This window comes from Vicia villosa, linkage group LG1 (genome assembly GCF_029867415.1).
Source record: "Vicia villosa cultivar HV-30 ecotype Madison, WI linkage group LG1, Vvil1.0, whole genome shotgun sequence".
NCBI classification, from domain to species: domain Eukaryota; kingdom Viridiplantae; phylum Streptophyta; class Magnoliopsida; order Fabales; family Fabaceae; genus Vicia; species Vicia villosa.
In genome coordinates, this window is record NC_081180.1 from 112605145 (window position 1) to 112625476 (window position 20332).

Consider the following 20332-nt stretch of genomic DNA (forward strand, 5'->3'; position numbering starts at 1 on the left):
CCAACCCGCCATGTTGACAGGGCGGGCATGATTTGTATGCCCATTTCACTTGGCGGGCATGCCCGCCCCACTCTTTTTTTGGCGGGTTTAAGGTGGGACGGGCGACCCGTTTTGCCACCCCTACATGTATTGCCCTATCAACCTGCGTTAATGAAAATTTACGGGAGGGACCAAATTCATAAATAATTAGAAAACATATAAAAGATCATTATTCAAAATTTTTCTATAGAAACTAAAATTAAATAGAAATTAAATAGTACTTTATTTACTTGAACTAAAAACATAATTTAACTAATAATAAATTTCTTAAAAGGAAAGAAAGGTGGCAACAAAATTATGTGTCTCAAATGACTATCTTACCCGCCACTAAACGTGCGGTACCATTTGAGCCAGCTTCTAAGCACAAGCCAGTCGACATGATTTCAAACGACCTAGAATTGATAACAAATAAAATAAAATAAAATCAGATCTCGTTTTTTTTTTAATTAAAAGAAAATTCCCATTGGACAAACGTGTCGTTTTCTCCAAATACAATCTAAAATCGAAATAATAATATCCAAAAAAAAAAGTTTGCAGAAATTTTGACTCGATTGCCATTTTTGCAAACCAATTTTGAAAACTTTTTAATTTATTGCATTATTGGCTTCAGGTTTTGAAAATCTCGATCAACAAAATTCTGTTTGTTTTATTATCATTTTATTCCATTATTATCAGAAAAGAGGCACAAACTGAAACTGCATAGCGAAGAAACCAATAATCGCGAGTTGATGGTAGTTTCCGGCGAGTTATTCTCCCTGCGCCGGAAAGTACTTTCTTCGTGATTCAATCAACTCATTTCACCGATTCAATTTCTCACCAACTGTTGCATTTGAATCTCGATGTGATTGCTTCGTCTTGCCGCGGAATCCAATGGGGAAATTTCTAGTAGGTTTCGTGCTTCCTTCGTTGCTTCTAACAGGTACGATTCATTGCAATTTGTGTTTTCGCAATGAAGTAAGAGTGAGCTTACTCGGTTGAATGATTCAGTTTTTTTTGTTAAACTTGCTTTAGTGCAATAGTTGTTCATAATTACTGACTGATAATTTGATTTTAGAGTTTTATTTATTTCAAACTGTAAAATCCAACTAGATTGTTAGTGATAGATTTTTAATTGAGAGTTAGCAGGCAATAGATAGCATTGAGTATCCCCATATTTAATGTGTGATTTTATTTACTAGAGTCTTCCATTTTAAAAATTGCTCCGATCAGATTCAAACGTAGCACAGACACCTCGAAAAAAAAGGCGTGTCCGTGTCAGTTTCAGTTCAAAACTGACACTTGTGATTACATTTAATTTATTTATTTTTTCAAATTATTATCGGTGTTGACGTGTCAGGGTTGGTGTTGTGTTTCCGGTGTCCGTGCTTAGTCAAACTCGGGTTATCCCAAGCAATTCTTCATTACCTTGAGTCTAATCACTTGGTTAATCTTAACATTTGAATGACATTATATGATTAGACTAGCTAAACAATGAATGGAAGAATATTAATCATGTTTGTTTTTTAATATTGTTTTTTATTCCTTTTTGATATTTATATTTTGTTTCTTTACGTATAAATGTATGGATGTTACTTCAATTTGTTGCAGTATGTTGTTAATTTATTCACTCCATTTTTTGCAGCTTCTTTGATCAACTGGAGTTTGATATCTCTTATTGATTTGGTAGCATTTCTTCTAATTCTATACAATGTATCACAATTAGGTAAGCTGTTTAATTTTTTCTGGTTGGTTTTAAGTTATTTTTGCTTAAAGATTTGAGCTATATCAGGGTTCATGAGTTGAGAGTTAAAGAGACAGGCATTAAATGTCATTACTAACAGAACTAACTGAGTTAGTAAGTCTAACTACAATAATAGAAAGTCTATTATCGGAGAAACTACTATTTCCTTACACTTCCCAACAAGCTTAAGGTGGGTCAGAAGCTGAAACAAGCTCGACCACATTGATCTTGTCTCGAAGAATAAGAAATCTCGATGGGGGCAAGGAAATGCCATGGTGGCCAGAGCAGCCCACTGGTCCTGAGCTGGTATGTTAATAACAACAAGCTTTAACGAACAAAGATCCAGTTCCACATCCTTCATGTATGCACACAGAACTAGACTGTGAGTTGCGTTGCAAAGGTACGGGTACGTACCCGGTATCCGGTGCGGGTAGTGGTACGAAATACGGCATTTTCAGAAAAACTAAGGTACGGGTACGCGGGTATAACTTTTTTAAAATACAATCATAAAAATAAAAAGAAATTATATTGTTTAAATTACAACAAAACATTAAAATTAAAAAATAATTTGTTCAAAAAGAGTCGATAAATCATGGCTGAATATCAATATTTCCCTCTCCAACTTTATTTAAAAGAGCGGTTTCTAGTCCAAGTTCATCGAGAGAAAAACCATAAACTTCAAGAATATCAACTCCATCAAATAGATCCAATTCATCTCCACTTATAGCGCACATTTTTGTTGCTCCTTCATTATAAACCTTACTTTTTCTCGAGAGAAGATGAAGATTTGTATGAACAGAAATTAAACCCTCAACCCTTTTTGGATTGAGCCTATTCCTTTTCAATGAATGAATAAATCCATATTTGCTCCAATTTCTCTCAGGCAGCACAAGATGAAAAACTTGGCAGTGAAAGGAGTTTTAATGTAATGGATTGAAGTTTAGGGATAGAAAATCCATAAGTTATCTCTTTATCTCATTTGAAAAAATTGAGTTAGTGTATCCAATATGTACTCGCGGAGTACTAGCTTTAAAAAAAAAAGGCACGGTCTCGGTACGTACCCGACGCGTACCGGTACCCGGACGTACTCGGTATCGGTACTTTGCCTAAAGTGGAGTACCCGTGCTTCACAGACTGTGAGACAAAGAAGTGACACTTTGATTGTCACAAAGTGCTGTACTAATGGAGTAGGGAACAACAAGTTGAGATACTAATATTTGGATCCTAAGAATATCTGAACTAATTACATGATATGAATATAAGAATCAAGGACAAGAATAGATACAGACTCAACTCCCTAAGGACACAAATGAATTTTAGCCACATACATGAATCTAAAAAATATGTAAACCCAACTGTTGAATTCTATGGTTTCCAACAAATTCTTCTATTTCAAACAATTTTGGAAGTAGTAATGTACTTTCTCCTATAGTTCAATTCATACAAATGAACACTGTCAATAACTATCTAAAGAATGTATCTGGAGACTAGAGAGCATATGAAGGCATTAAAGGAGCAGTTGATCTTGTTTTTCCCATGCAAGATAGGCTTTCACTACATGACCAAGATCAGGATCTTGTTCAAACAAAAAGAATAGAAATAACTTTGGGTAAACTACATCATTGAAGATCATACGAGCCTTGCAAGATTGGCATCTAGAGTATAAAATTATAATCATCAAGCTTTTTCGTGATGGTATGAGAAAAAATCACCGCAGTAGAGGTCGAAACAGAGGATTGGGCCTAAGAAAAGGATTTAGCGGAGGACCTCGCAACAGAGATTTGCATGCCATTGTGTTTGGCGGTGGAGGTAGTGATTGCTTCTATTTGAAGAAGGGTTTGCTAGTTGATGAATATTTATCTTTATCATGTGTGTGGCTGTTAAAACCTAAAACTTTATCCTTGAGATAATAATTATGCCCAAAGTTATTCATATGGATTGACGTTTTTTCATTATGTTTATTGGTATGCTCTGTTTAACTCATTTGTGCTGTCTTTGATCTGTATATTTCATCACAACTAATGCTGTTTTTCCTGTTGTAGGATTTCACTTCCGAAGGAGGTTGTTGTTACTGTGGCCAATTATTATCTTTTCTGTAGTTGCAATACTTTTTCAAGTGACTTATCTGGTAGTATGGGCTATTAAGCCAATGTCATGGATACCAGATGCTTGGTGGACAAAACTGATTGGGTTTATGACGTGAGATCGATTTCTTTTTCAGTTATTCTTTTTATTTTATTTTAAATATAATAAATTGATTTGTTGTTTTTGGGGTGTCCTCTTGCAGAGTTCAGTCTTGGAAATCTCCTTTTGCAATTTATTTCTTGGTTATACAACTGCTAGCACTTCTTGTTGCTTTACTTGATATATATGGGAAGAGACATTTTCTGAATACATGGCAGGATTCATATTGGGGTCGTTTAATATCAATTGTCGAACATTTAGGTTTGTAAGTAGTTTATTTCGATCCTCTTGTTTATTTTCTCTCTTCTCTTTTGCTTTTTTGATTTTTTTCTACGCGGCATTTGTAAATTTGCAATGTGAAATGTCTGGTTTTTGCATGATTGTCTTTATTCGAATATAAAACAATATCCCAAAATACCCTGGTTAATCTCGGAGGCTCAATTTTTAATACTTGAGCATCTCAAATTATTAATAGGATTGGTGTTCATATTCCGTATTTATTATCATGATTTGTTTCCCGCTTTCCTTATTTATTTAGTTTTTAAAACTAAGAGTCTTGTGTCCCTATAAATAAAGATTAGTACTTGGTCTTTTTTTAATCAAGTTAGTATCCAATTATTATCAATTAAATTTGAAGTTATTATTATTTCTTTCCTCCTATTATGTAAAACTCATAACTTGAACATACTACCTAGAACTTGGAAATATAGTATAATCCAATGGTTTTTAGTTGTGCTCCACAATGAACCACTTACTTGCTGGTTCACCCTATGTTTCTCTGTACTTTTCCACTCCTATACTATTTTTTAGCCCTGTCACTTGATGCTAATAATGTCCCTTTTTTTCCTCTGTTTTTAGGTTCTCATCTTCGGGTGGCATCTTGCTTGTTGTTACCTGCCATTCAGCTAGTTGTTGGAATTAGCTATCCTTCATGGGCCTCACTGCCTTTTTTTATTGGTAGCTGTGTTGGCCTCGTGGATTGGTCTTTAACAAGCAACTTTCTTGGGCTTTTCAGGTGATTTTGTATGGATGTTTCCTTCATGCTTGATCGTCATCTCTTTAGATGGTATTTGATACTCTTTAAATGTATTTGAACTTACGTCTGTGTATATGGTTCTAAAGGTGGTGGAGGCTTCTTCAGCTATATGCAAGTTTTAATATTTTCCTGCTTTACACATATCAACTTCCTGTGGAATATCCGAGCATGATTCAATGGATGGCTGATTTACTTGGTCTTTACAAAATATCTGAAAATACCGAGTGGACCAAAATTTGTTCCAGCCTTTCTCTCATACTTTACTATATAATGGTAAGTATCCATATTATAAACTTTTGGTCAAACTGAATATGGTTGGAAGAGGTTATTTAAAGAAATACTAGGTACAACAGGTCCAGTGTTGCATAAACCTCGATACTTGCGGTTTTGTTTCTTAATTTCGTAGAGCATAACATGCAGAATACGAGGCCCGTTGTTTTAGCTTAAAAAAAGTAGATTTTTTCTTTTATTTTTCAAAAATGATTTTTATATAAATGTATTTTTAAATATTAAACTTTTTTTAAATTTGTTTTTTATAAATTAAAAGACTAATTTTGACATCGTGTAACATAAATTTATATTATTGAAGATTAAAAATAGTCAAAATCACAATTTTTTTTAAAAAGATGTATCTCAAAAATAATTTTTATGAAATAGTTTCAAATTTAATTGATTTTTTGAAATTTTAATATCCATACACATTTATAATAAAATGATGAAATATCTAAAGTAACATTTTAAGAGTAACTATTCAGACCTATTTTTCATTTAAAACAAAAATATATAACATTATAAAACTTCTTTTTGAAAAAAACCTGAAGCAAATGGGCCCATACAAAAGAGTTAAAAGTTGGCTATGTTTTTGAGAATTTTCTCTTTTTGTGCATTGATGATATTAAGGCTTTAAGGTGCTATTTCATCCCCTACTAAATACTGGCTTTCGCATTTTAATATTAGGAACAGCAGGTCCGTTGTTGCATAAACCTCTTTACTTGTTGTATATTTGTTTGTTTCTTACTTTAGTACGACCTAACATGCATGAATTAATACACAAAGATTGAAAACTTGTCTACAATTTTGAGAGTTCCCTCTTTTTAATGTATTGATGTCCTTAGAGTATGTTTGGATGAGGTAATTGAAATTTTTTAAATTTTTTAACAATTTTCATATTTTTTGTTCAAATAATAAATTTTGTCCAATTCACTTTAAAATGCTTCAAAACATTATATTCCCTCATTTAAATCCCTCATCCAAACACACTATTTCATCTCTTAGTTTAAATAACATGAAACTCAAATAGATGACAACTCCGTGGACAGAATAGATGACAACTCGAATAGGCTTTAGTTGGTAATCCTTGATACGAAAAATCTTTTATATATTATTATTATTATTATTATCATTATTATTATTATTATTATTATTATTATTATTATTATGTGAGGATTAAATAAGAAAGGAAAGCTAATTCAATATCATCAAGACAAAATAACAACATCCTAATAGATGCTGATAATATTTTCAATATCTCAGTAGTACTCCCCCTTATGGTAATGCATATACATCATATGCATCTATTTTGTCACATATACAAGTTACCCGAGGATTTCGTAGAGATTTAGGGAAGATATCAAAAAGTTGTTGTTGGAATTGGCAAAGAAGGTTTTGATGATTCTACAGAGATAATCTTCTTTTTAAGAAAGTAACAAATGACTTCTATATATTTTGTTCTCATGAAAAACTGGATTGAAAGAGAGGCACAAAGCTAATTGGTTATCCCACACAAGTTTCATCAGACCACTTTCACAAAAATGAAGTTTTTGTAATTAATGCTTCAACCACAAAAGCTCGCATGTGGAATGAGCCATAGCTCAATACTCGACCGAGCAACAATTTGCATTTTGCTCTACCATGAAATCAAATGTCCACCTGTGAAACACAATAACCAAACGTGAGTTGTCTATCACTTGCATCTCCTATCCAGTGAAAACAAGCCCTTTCAAGAAGACCCTTTGATGTACTTCAGAATTCTAGCAACTTCATTACAATGTCACTCACAAGGAGAGGTGATGAACCAACTTACTACTCTGACAGGAAAAGACCTTCCTAGTTTGGTCATGGTAAGATAATTCAATTTTTCCACAAGTATTCGGTATGTATCTAGATCAGTATATGATTCCCTTGATTTGAAAGAAGCTTTAGGTGCGATCCATAGGAGTGTTGTCTAATTTGCAACTGGTAAGATCCGTCTCGTCCAAAATATCAAGAGCATACATCCTTTGAGTACCGACTTTGATTAAGCTACCCCAATCTCAATAGAATACCTGGACAAGTGACTGAGATAGTTTAATTTCCAAACCAATCTCTTACATTTGGATTCATAGGAGTATCAACTGGCTTTGCATTATGTAGACTTGTTTCCTTTAAGAATATCTATAGCATATTTCTTTTGTGAAATTACAAGACCATCCTTAAATTGAGCTACCTCAATACCCAAAAAATAACGGAGTTCACCAAAGTCTTTAACTTGAAGTTGATTCGAAAAATGTTTCAACTGGAGTATTCCATGTTGATTACTACGAGTTACTACCTCCGGTCCCATTTATAAGAAAAAATTCATTTTTTAGATACATTGAATAAATAATATATGTGAACAATATGTTGTCCAGATACATTATTTATTCAATGTATCTAAAAAGAGAATCTTTTCTTATAAATGGGACCAGAGGGAGTATATGACAATATCATCTACATATACAATAAGATAAACACATCCTTAGGTCGAGTGACGATAAAAGACATAATGTTCTGCTTCACTGCAAATCATACGAATTAGTTGGAAATAAATCTGCCTAACCAAACCTGAGGATATTTAAGACCATAAAAAGACATGTATAGTTGACAAAACATTGTAGATGACTCCTCCTGAGCAACAAACCCAAGTGGTTGCTCAATATACACTTTCTCTTTGAGATCACCATGTAAAAATGTATTTTGATGTCAAATTGATGGAGAGGCTTGGGTCGAATGGCTACAACGGAGAAGAGTCTTTCTAGTGCCATCTTGGCTACAGAAGAGTAAGTGCCACTATAGTCCAACCCAAAAACCTGAGCATATTCTTTGACCACCAAGTAAACCTTAAATCCGTGGTAGTCAAAATCGCGATCCCACTTGTAGGATCGTACGATTTTGTGATCTTGATGGGCTTGGCAATCCTGTGAAGCAAAATACTTGGATTTAATTAGATGGGAACGGTGGGATCCCAATGCAAAGACGGTAGGAGTGGCGGTATCGGCGTTCCTGCGTTTTCATTCTGAAACTTTTAAAACAGGATTTTTTTGGCTAACCTATGCAACATTTATTTCTCACACTTGATTCCGATTAATTTCTTAAAATCTTCTCAATAGACTCGTTATTGTTTTTTTGTAACTTCCCAATATAGACACTATTAATTCTCTGAGCCACCTAGCCTATTCAATACAATCAAATCCTTTGTATTCCATATTTCTATCTCTCGTACTTTAACTCTTCTGAGTTTTATTCACATTCAGTCAGTACACACCCTTTGAGCATTTCCCTTTCTTATGCACATCTTTTGAACATTTTTCCTTGAATTTGGGTGTGATTTGATTTTTTTTAGTAAATTATGTCTTTTACATGATTATATGTGCAATATATATGAGTATGAGTTTCTGAAATTGGGAGGATCTTACTATCCGTGTTATGATACTCCGACTCACGACCCCGCATAGGATCTCGTTTTTTACTACCTTGCTTAAATCGATCAATCTTGCAACACAAAAAAAAAAATCTTACCATCATATCCAACCATCACCGTATAAAGTCAATGACAACCTACCAAAGTCTTCCTAGGGTTAGAAGAACCAATTCCCAAGTGCCATTACTTTGGAGAACACATCTCATCAATCATTACTTGCCTCCACTAGGATAAAATAATGTTTCACCTTGGAGATTTAGGAATAGAAACGGAAGACTTGGAGATTTAGGAATAGAAACGGAACACAAAGTAGACAAACAAGTGCAATGTAAAGGGGATAAATGCGGATAAAACTTAATATAATGCTCCACCTTTTCAAATAGGAGGACCGATTCTGTAAGTGTGAACATAGAGGTACTAAAATTGCAATTAAGCATATTTTCTATTAAAAAGGCGGCCAACAAATGTTATTGTTAAAGAAATATGGTTGGGCCTAAATCATCTCTACAAAACCGGTTTGTAGGGTAAGGATTGTCCCCACTTAAAAGCACATGTTTAGGCCATATAGTGTCTGATATGGGACTCTTAATACACCCCCTCACGCCCAGTATTAGACAACTGGAGCGTGAAAATAAATGGTGGGTGGCCTGATAGCGGAAACCATAAAAGGTGGTCCATCGGATCTTAAACGAGACTCTTGATACCACTGTTGGGGACAACTCGAGGGATTTTATTATTAAGGACAAATGAGGGCATGTGATTAATGCTGTGAGAGTGTGAGCACCGCATCCTCCCAAAACCAGAGAGGAACATTACCATGGAGAAGTAGGGTCCGAGTGGTTTCTACGAGATGCTGATTTTTTACGTTCGGCTACCCCATTTTGGTTGTTATTTCCATTCACTGAGCAAAAAAATAGGCATTGCATTGAAACCACTCAAATCCTCTTACTTGATGGCTATTATTGGATATATCCTTTTTTGTTTTGCTTTAAGGGTGATGTTGTTCTTTTTTTTTTTTTTTTTTTTTTTTGATGGGAAAAGCTATTTCATTAAGAGAAAAGCCAAGAGACATTACAAACACCAATAGACTTATGGTATAGGACAAACCCCATCCATATTTGAGAAGTATCTAAGACATTACACATAGGTTTATCAAAAGCTAAAGGAATACAACCAAACCAGAAACAACAACATATCATCAAATCACCAACTCTTGTAAGAGCACCATTAGTGACAATATAAGAATGAGAATCTATTGTCTTTTTCCAAATCCAATTAAGGATGATTTCTTTGACTTGTGTATGCGCATATCGACTTCCTTTGTTCTCAAAATTGTCCCTTTTCATGGAAAGCTCAAAACTTTGTTGTTGACTAGAGATAGTGTTACTCCAAAACACAAAAATCCTTTGAGGCTTTTTATCAAACACCATGAGTGCAGTCTTAAAACCCAAATGACCAAAGCCTAAAATAGACAACACAAGGACATAAAAAGCTAGATCTAAAAGAGGGACATAATACAACCTGTTGTAAAACCACGGCGGCTTTGGGGGTGCGCGAATCGTAGCCAATAGAGCATAAACCGAGGAGAGGGGCGACTTTGAGATGCTAAGACCAACCTTGAGGATATTTTCATCTTCTAGTAGTGGTGGTGGCTCAGGAGGCGGCCGGTTCAACAGAGAAGAGGATGGTTGAGTGGTGGTTTGCAGTGGAAAGAGGGAAAATCCGATGAGGGGGGTAGATTTGATGGACGTATGAGAGTGGGGTTGGGTGAAAGAGGGATTACCCTTCATAGAGGGAGGAGAGACCACCATAAAAGTGGTAGATGAGAGCCACCATGAAGGTGGGGGGCAGCCACCAACAAACCCTAAAGGTTTGGGAGGAGGTATTCTAGAGAGAAGAGAGAGCATCTCTCTCTATTCCTTCTTTTTATCAGGGTGATGTTGTTCTTACTACCTTATGAATTCTAGATAATCAAGTACCTCGCTCTTTATTGTCTCCAAACAACCAGTACATTCTCTGCAGCTTCGTGCTTCTCTGATTCTGAGATTAGCAACCATTTTTTTTATATGTTTCTGAACTGTTAGACCCTTTATTGTCGTCAGCTTATAACTGTGGTGTTTTGTATTTTGGAAATGCATAGAGCTTTGCAAATTTCGCATAAGATTATGGTTATCAGACAAAAAGCAAAGGGAAATGAAACTGTACTTATTATTGATCGAACCAAAAGTTACAGGAGATCTCATCTATTTTTAGATGTCAAACTTCTTGCTAGGACTAACTCAAGCTAAAAAATTAGCTCAAAGAGTAAGGGTTGCCCAATCCTTATAGTTTGGCCATATCTCTAGTTGATGTGGGGTCCAATACACCCCCTCATTCACTAAACATTTAGAGCATGGACAAATGCAGCTGGCCCAATAACAACATCCTCTCCATCCTAGGACTGAGCATCTAGAGTGTAAAAAGATATGGGTGTCTTAGATCCTTACAAAATCGGCTTATAAGATGAGAATTGCACCCACTTATAAAATATATATATCCAGGCTATATATTGTTCAACGTGAGACTCTTAACAGGGTGACTAAGTAATAACAGAACTAGGACAAACTTTGATATCATATTAGTATACGGACAACCCCTAACTTAACCACAAAAGCTAGCTCAAAGTGTGAAGAGTCTGAGGATTTCCCAAGTCTTATTAGGGAAATTACTTTGGGCACATCTATAGTTAATGTGAGATCTCAAGACATGCATTCATAAACATATATGCACTGGGCTATTAATTAACAGTATGATTAAGAAAAACAATTCACAACTGTACAACAGTAATATGTATTCAGCAAGGTTAGAAACAACCTGAGTATCTCTACTCCAATATTTACTTACATGTTATTTTTTCATTTGTTTTTTGGTAGACAGCAGGACATCATATCATCTGCTAATCTTCAGCTTACTTTCTAGTCTCAAACAAACTAATTTCATGAAATGAAACGGTTATCATCTGGTACTCCTGTAAGAGGAGCTATGTGAATTATTGACATCTTCTTTCAACATGGAGAACAATCAATATCTGTCTATTCTATAAAAAATAATATGTGGCTGAAACTCTTTTTTATTCTCTTAAGTTATTTGTCTTCAGTTGTGCACCAATATTTTGCTGTTTCTGACACTGTTTTGTTTTACAATTATTTCTTTGTTGTGATGCAGATGTCTTTCATTAAATCTGATTTGGAGGAGATGGGTTGTATTATTTCCGGGACAGATTGTAACTTAACCGAGCAACTTCTTCCCTCTAAGCATTCATTTTTCATTCGTGAATCAAGGTAAGCAAAAGAAAATAAATATTGTTTATGCTAGAGTTATCAATCCTAGACACCGGGGAGCGGCCTACCCCAAAAGTGAGATAGCAGAATAACTGTTACTTGACTATTTTTTGGACTAATTATGTGAGAAATAGAAATCAGAGTGTTCTGAATGTGCTTGAGTGAGTAAAGCACTCAGCATCCATAATATTTATACACTATATAATTAATTACATATTATGTTTACTAGGAGAAATAAATAATAGTCCAACTTCCTAAATGCATGAATCTAAATATACATGAACCTAAAACTTAAATGCTCTTTTTAATGGAAAACATACAATGTATTTTTTCTATTTCCAACACTCCCCCTCAAGCTGGTGAATAAGTATTCTCCATTCCCAGCTTGGATATAATTCGTTCAAAATTTGAGCAACTCAATCCTTTAGTGAGAATATCCGCAAGTTGCCCATGTGAGGACACATATGGGGTGCAAATCAGCCCACTGTCAAGCTTCTCCTTAATGAAGTGTCTATCAACCTCAATATGCTTAGTTCGATCATGTTGAACTGGATTATGTGCTATACTGATAGCTGACTTATTATCACAGTAGAGCTTCATGGGTCCTTCCCATTTGATTTTCAAATCTTCTAAAATAATTTTAAGCCAAAGTAATTCACAAATGCCTTGTGCCATGGCTCGAAATTCAGCTTCAGCACTAGAACGTGCTACTACATTTTGCTTCTTACTCCTCCAAGTCACAAGATTTCCTCCAAGAAAGGTGCAATACCCTGTAGTGGATCTTCTATCAACAATTGATCCTGCATAGTCTGCATCAGTGTAGGCCTCAAGTGTTGTATTTCCATTTCTTTTGAACAAAATTCCTCTTCCTGGAGTTCCCTTGAGATACTGCAGGATTCTATGAACTGCTTGTAAATGGATCTCTTTAGGACAGTGCATGAACTGACTAACCATACTTACAGCATATGCAATATCAGGTCTAGTGTGAGACAAGTAAATTAATCTCCCAACTAGACGTTGATACATTTCTTTATCTACTGCAACATCTTCTTCTGTATTACCCAATTTAAGATTTGGATCCATAGGAACGCTCGCTGGTTTACACGCTGTTTTTCCTGTCTCTTTGAGTAAATCTGTAATGTATTTTTGTTGTGATATAAAAATGCCTTTTCGGGAATGTGCCTCCTCGATTCCCAAGAAGTACTTCAGCTTTCCAAGAGCTTTTATTTCAAACTCCTTAGCCAAACAATGACTCAAGATCTGTTGCTCCTTCCAATCATCTCCAGTCATTATAATGTCATCCACATATACTAACAAAACTGTTACTTCCCCTTGTGGCGAGTGTTTGATGAACAAGGTGTGATCCCCTTGACTTTGCTTGTACCCCAAGGATGTCATAACCTTAGTGAATCTTCCAAACCATGCTCGAGGTGATTGCTTTAGGCCATATAACGCCTTTTTCAACCTGCAAACTGTATTGTCAGACACATATTTTTCATACCCCGGTGGTACCTGCATATAAATCTCCTCCTCAAGTTCCCCATGTAGGAAAGCATTCTTCACATCAAATTGTTGTAAATTCCAACCATAATTGGCAGCAAGTGACAAAATTACTCTCACTGTATTCATCTTCGCAACCGGTGCAAATGTCTCTGAGTAGTCAATTCCATAGGTTTGTGTAAACCCTTTGGCAACCAACCTGGCTTTATATCTTTCGATTGATCCATCAGCCTTATATTTTACCGTGTAGACCCATTTGCATCCAACTGGCCTCTTTCCTTCTGGTAAAGTCACTATCTCCCACGTTCCATTCTTCTTCAGTGCGTCCATCTCAATATTCATGGCTTGCTTCCATTTTTCATCGGACAATGCCTCAGAAACATTAGTAGGTATGGAAGTATCGTTAAGGTTTGTAAGGAAGGCTCTATGGGTAGGTGAGAATTTTTGAAAAGAAAGATAGTTTGAAAGGGGATATAAAGGTTGTTTGGTGCATTTTCTGGTACCTTTCCTAATAGCAATTGGAAGGTCTAGGTCATCATCTGTTGTTTGGGTCATAATTTTATCCTGCAATTCAGAAGAATTAATTACCTCATTTGAAGGAGTCGAGTCAGGCTCTTGAACTTGTGTCGATTCAGGAACGGCCTTTGACTTTCTCATGTAAACCAGATTCTTTCCATATCTCACATCCACTTCAGGTTCACGTTCAACTACTGGTATATTTGATTGATTTGACTCAACTCCCAGTTCTTCAGGCTCAGATGGGTTTGGTACAAGTGTGTTTAACTCAAGACCAGAAAGATCGGGTCTATTTGACTCGAAACTGGAAGAATTAGGTGGATTTGACTCGAGACCAGGGAGATTGAGTGTATTTGAGTCATGACCAGATGTATTTGACTTAATACTAGACAAATTGAGTGTATTTGACTCGAGACCAGAAAGATCAAGACTTTCAAGCTTATCTTCCTTAAAACTCTCCCCCTGAAGATAAGGTTGAGTGAAGTACGGTTCCTTTTCATGGAAGGTTACATCTCGCGACACAAAGAATCTTTTAGATGGAGGATGAAAACACTTATATCCCTTTTGAGTAGAGGAATAACCGACAAAAACACATCTTAGGGCTCTAGGATCGAGTTTTTTCCTGTCTTGACTATGCACATGGACAAATGAGACACACCCAAAGATTCGAGGTTTGAGATTACTACTTGTTGACAAATTTGGATAGAAGGAAGAAAGAACATCCATAGGACTCTTGAACCCTAATACTCTAGAGGGTAATCGATTAATAAGATATGTGCTAGTGAGAACGGCCTCCCCCCATAAATATTTGGGAACATTTTTATGAAACAATAGTGCTCGGGTTTGGTCTAATAGATGCCCATTTTTTCTTTCTGCGATTCCATTTTGTTGTGGTGTTTTAACACAAGAAGACTCATGGACAACTCCCTCTTTTTGACAGAAAGAAATAAGAACATGATTGAAGTACTCTTTTCCATTATCAGACCTAAGTCTTTTAATGTTTACTCCAAATTGATTTTTAATCATGTAGAAAAACTTTGGAAAAACAGTACTAACGTCAGACTTGTTTTGGAGTAAAAATACCCAAGTAACCCGGGTACAATCATCTATAAAAGTCACAAACCACCTAGCACCTGTTACATTTGGATTAGTAGAGGGACCCCAAACATCTGAATGAATAAGATAGAAAGGGGAAAGACTTCTTTTGTTGTTTAATGGAAATGGTAGACGCTTATGTTTAGCAAACTCGCACACATCACAATGAAGACTTTCAATATCTACCTTATTGAATAAAGACGGAAACAAAACTTTAATGATTCCAAAAGAAGGATGACCTAATCGACAATGAAAAAGAAAGATTTTTTCCTTTTTGGAGAGTATTGACTCTGACATAAATGAGTGAGACAAGTGGACATTTGTACAGTGACCTGGTTCTTCAAGATAGTAAAGGCCATTCCTTTCTCTAGCACGTCTAATCGTCTTTCCCGAGTCCTTATCCTGAAATATACAACAATCATTAAAAAAAGTCACACTACAGGATAAATCATTTGTAAGTTTTTGTATGGAGACAAGGTTCATGGATAGCTTCGGAACATGGAGAACCCTTTTTAAGGTTATAGAATGATTTATTTGAATATCTCCAAAGCCAGCTACAGTTACAAGAGTACCATCAGCAGTAGAAATTTTTTTATTACTGGGACAAGGGGAATATGTGGAGAACTGTTTTGAAGAGGGTGTCATGTGGTCTGTGGCTCCTGAATCTAATATCCAAAATAAATGAGAAGGTGTTTCTGAGACATGAAATCCAAATGAGAGTGGAAGCTTACCAGAATACGCCACACTACAATTACTTGATGATTTTTCCATACTAGAAAATGCAGGGACAGCGGCTGGAACAGTGCTGGAACTTGCAAACAGTGGCTGGAACTTGCAAACAGTGGCTGGAACCGTGCAGACAGCGGCTGGAACGGTATAGACAGCGGCTGGAACGGTGTAAACAGCGGCTGAAAAATGTGCAGAGTTGTACGTTGGGCTGCAGAAAACTGTATGAAACAGTACGGACGGCTGCCGGAAAAGTATAGATAGCGTTTAATTGAAAAAACTTGACAGCACGTGTTGCCCAGTCAAGATTTAAGGGTTCTGACAGCATAAAAATGCCCAGTCAGATTTCTAAATACTGATATTAGCGGAAGTAGAGTCCCCTAGATTAGGAGCTCTGATGCCATGTGAGAAATAGAAATCAGAGTGTTCTGAATGTGCTTGAGTGAGTAAAGCACTCAGCATCCATAATATTTATACACTATATAATTAATTACATATTATGTTTACTAGGAGAAATAAATAATAGTCCAACTTCCTAAATGCATGAATCTAAATATACATGAACCTAAAACTTAAATGCTCTTTTTAATGGAAAACATACAATGTATTTTTTCTATTTCCAACAAATTATATAAACAATAACTATAAAACATATATTTAATAAAAAACTAAACATATAACACAATACCTATAAAAGATTCAAAAAATCAAATATCAAAGCAAAGTGTTGGAATTTTCGCCTTCATTGCGGTCTGCCCCTAGTCACCTTAATTGCGGCATTTGGCTTACCTTCATGGCAGCATCCAACACCTTCATTGTGTTGGGTTTGAACTTTGAAGTGGTGGATTCAGTCCCACATTGCTTAAAGATATGACCTTTGTTGTATTTATATGTAGGCGCAATCTTCACCTTACAAGCCGATCTTGTAGGATTGAGTTAGGCCCAAACCAAATTCTGAGATGGTATCAAAGTCCATCATAGATTCATTGTTGGACTTCTCGCATCATCCACGCTTCGGCCTCATTGAGGCCCGAGCATGAGAGTGTGTTGGAATTTTCGCCTTCATTGCGGTCTGCCTCTAGTCGCCTTAATTGCGGCATTTGGCTTGCCTGTATTGCTACCTCGAACACTTTCATTATGTTGGGTATATGACCTTTGTTGTGTTATAAGTGGGGTAATCCTCACCTTAAAAGCTGGTTTTGTAGGGATGAGTTAGGTCTATCCACACATTTTGAAAACTAGGCTTAATCAAAAACTCTTAATCAAATTCAACAAGTGTTAACCAAACTCAAAACATCACATCTTAAAATTCAACTTAGAATACTATTATATTAAAATTCAAACATACGTAAAAATCATAGATCATCATCAGAAACAAGTTGTCTTCTTCAACATATTCCTCTTTATCCTCCACCCCATTATATTCTTCCAATTCTTCATCTTCTTCAACATTATTCTACCACCACTTCTTGTGCCATTGTTGCCCTAGATTAAGAAGAACAAAGGAAGAAAAGAAGAAGAAGAACATAGGATTAAGAAGAACAGAGGAAAACCAACCTGAACGTATGCCTCTTTGCAGGTGGCGGCGCTTGGAGGGAAGAATAGCAGGCATCCGTGTGGGGAGGGGAGGAATCGGCTGACGTGAGAAGAGGATGGGGTGGAAGCGATGAGAACTAAGTGAGAAGACGATGAGAATGATGAGGAATGAGTGAGAAGACGATGAGAAAAGTGAGAAGACAGTGATATAGTCTTCTCACATTCATAGTCAAACACTTACATTTTACGTTTTCTTGATTTTACAAATTCTTTTCATTTACATAGACAGATGACGGTACGAATAAAAATGTATAGCTCATATTTATGCGATATAGATCCACAAACAATTTACCACCATAACTAAAGTTTCTAATACAAATATTTTATGTACGGTTACAATATTACAATGTTCTGTTATCATAAAAATCATTCTATGAATCAATAGTTCAGCATCTGTAAATTTTTGCATTTGGGTGCTTTTGGTTTTTATTTTCAGCTCATTTTTTCACTAAAAAATTACAGAAGCACTACCTTATTTTTACTTCATTTCATTTGCAAGCCTTAAAACCACATGATAAGTTAGAAATAAGGTCATTTTGTCATTATTAGTGTAAACACATCAATCGGAAATGACAACGAAAAGCAAAACAAAAAACAACCCTAAGTTAGTAGCTAACCTTAATGTATATTGAATTATGCTATGTGACATGACTACTGTTTTGAAGTATTCAGTGTAAGGATTAAGGAATGTTTAACTCACTGTCTTGTTGTATCACATTGTTGATTATTGTTACGGTGTTCTTCTTTTAGATGGATGATGTTACAAAGACGAGGTTGAAAAGAATATGGAACAACTAATTAGTTAATTTTTTTTATCTGATGATGTTTTTTACTTTAAATCTGCTGCATCACTTTTATTTACCCAATATGTTCTGGGAAATAGTGGATGTAGCTCTAAATCCTGCTGTGTTTCTGAATTTAATGTGCAGATCCGGTGTGAGGCACACAAATGTTTTACTCAGAGGAGCTGTTTTTCGATCCTTCAGTATCAACTTTTTCACGTATGGTTTCCCGGTATATATTCCTGAAACATATTAATATATTGTAATCTGTTTGCTATTATGGATAATAAACGATGATAGAGGTCTATATTCCTGGAACATATTAATATATTATAATCTATTCATTGTTACTTATGGATAATAAACGATGATAGAGCTGTATTTTTGTATCAGTCCTTCCTTAGTTGGTGCACACTGCATGTTTGGATTAGATTATTATTAGGAAATATTTTTTTTAAAATGTTCTTAGAATTGTGGTTGGGGACTAACTCAACCATACAAAACCGTCGTGTAAGGTAAAGGTTGTCCCCACTGATAAACATATTTTCGGGCTATATTTCTTTCGATGTCTGATTCTTAACACCCCGCTCATGCCTAACAATATTGGATTTGGAGGAATTAACTTGCCACCCCTCAAATTAGCCCTGCCACCCCCCTAAGGGGTATGCTTTTACCATTATACCCTTGCCTAAAGTTACTAATTTTCAAAAAATATGCGTTTCTACCGGAAATTTCGAAAAAATACCGGATTTTTAGAAATTTCCATGAGTTTTTACCAGAAATTTTGAAAAAATTACCGGATTTTTTGAAATTTCCGGTATTTTTTGCAAAAATAAAACAAAATAATTGTACTATCATAAATTTGAAATTTCCGGTAGTACAATTTTTTATTTTTTTTTCAAAAAAATATACTGGAAATTTTGGGGGTACCGAAAATTTTGAAAATTCTACCGGAAATTTCATTCTTCACTCCCCACTAACTTGTTCAAGGGTAATTTTGGAATAAAAAAATGTGCGGGTTGAATGTTAATTCCTCTTGGATTTGGTGTGGATAAAAATACGGGTGCCTCGATAGTGGAAATCTAATAGCAAATGGTCCAATGGATTTTGGATAGACTTTAATACCATCTTAGTATTATGGTTGGAGGAGACTCAACCTTACAAAACCGACTTATAAGAAGATGATTGTCTCCACTTATTTTTGAGACCCATATTTCATCCTATGCGTGACTTTTGATTATAAGCTTTTATGAACTCAACAAGTTAATCAAAATGAGTAGAAAACCTATGAGAAAGCTCGTGTTTAATTTTTTTCTTTTCTTGGTAATTGCAACGAACATTGTATTTTCTAGATAAAATTTTGAGATTTAGAAGAAATCACCTCAATGATACATTAGTTAATCACTATTTGTTTTTTTCTATTAACATTGCTTACCGCTTGTACTATCTGTTAAAAACAAAATAGGATTGTGCAAATAAGGAGAATATCATATAATTAGGAGTAGGATATAATGTAACTATTTCTATCATCATTTGTATTTTTTGCCTTTAAGGCTTTGTTTGGTAGAAGATAGTACATAAGCACTTAATAGCTTATAGAGGATACGTTGGTCAATGAATTTGAGTGTTTGGTAAAATTAGTGGCAGTTTATCGAGAAAATTAATTACACTTAACTAGCTTTCTTAATCAGTGTGAAAGTAGTTATTTTTGCTTATAATTGTGAAGAGTATGATTTAGTCGATGTTGTGTATATTTAGGGATGAAGGTAGTATTTGTTAATAAATTTTCCAAATTAATTTTTTGCAGGTCTCCTTGTTTGCCCTTTCTTTTTGGAGCTTCCATTTCGCAAGCTTATGTGCATTTGGACTACTTGCTTACGTTGGTTACATTATCTATGCTTTCCCTTCCTTATTTCGTCTGCACCGACTGAATGGCCTGCTTCTTGTTTTCATTCTCTTTTGGGCTGTTAGCACCTATATATTTAATGTGGCATTTACATTTCTGAATTGGAGACTTGGACAGGTAATTATGTCTTTCGCTGTTGCAATTTTTATCACAGACAAGTGTTAATTTGAATACCTGTAAATAGTTGATACTTG

General features: G+C 35.2%; 1 protein-coding gene across 4 annotated transcripts in view; it reads left to right on the forward strand.

Annotated features, from left to right (window-relative positions):
- The first annotated feature begins 528 nt into the window (after positions 1 to 528).
- LOC131643889 (piezo-type mechanosensitive ion channel homolog) overlaps positions 529 to 20332 on the forward strand; it is a 31998-nt gene continuing 12194 nt past the window's right edge. For 2 of the 4 annotated variants that reach the window (XM_058914239.1, XM_058914240.1), the window contains exons 1-9: positions 529 to 958; positions 1661 to 1741; positions 3802 to 3958; positions 4047 to 4204; positions 4802 to 4958; positions 5066 to 5252; positions 11902 to 12017; positions 18380 to 18464; positions 20040 to 20255. In XM_058914239.1, the coding sequence (XP_058770222.1) occupies positions 910 to 958; positions 1661 to 1741; positions 3802 to 3958; positions 4047 to 4204; positions 4802 to 4958; positions 5066 to 5252; positions 11902 to 12017; positions 18380 to 18464; positions 20040 to 20255 (1206 nt within the window). In that variant the 5' untranslated portion in view covers positions 529 to 909. The other 2 variants (XM_058914241.1, XM_058914242.1) reach the window with 2 other exon arrangements.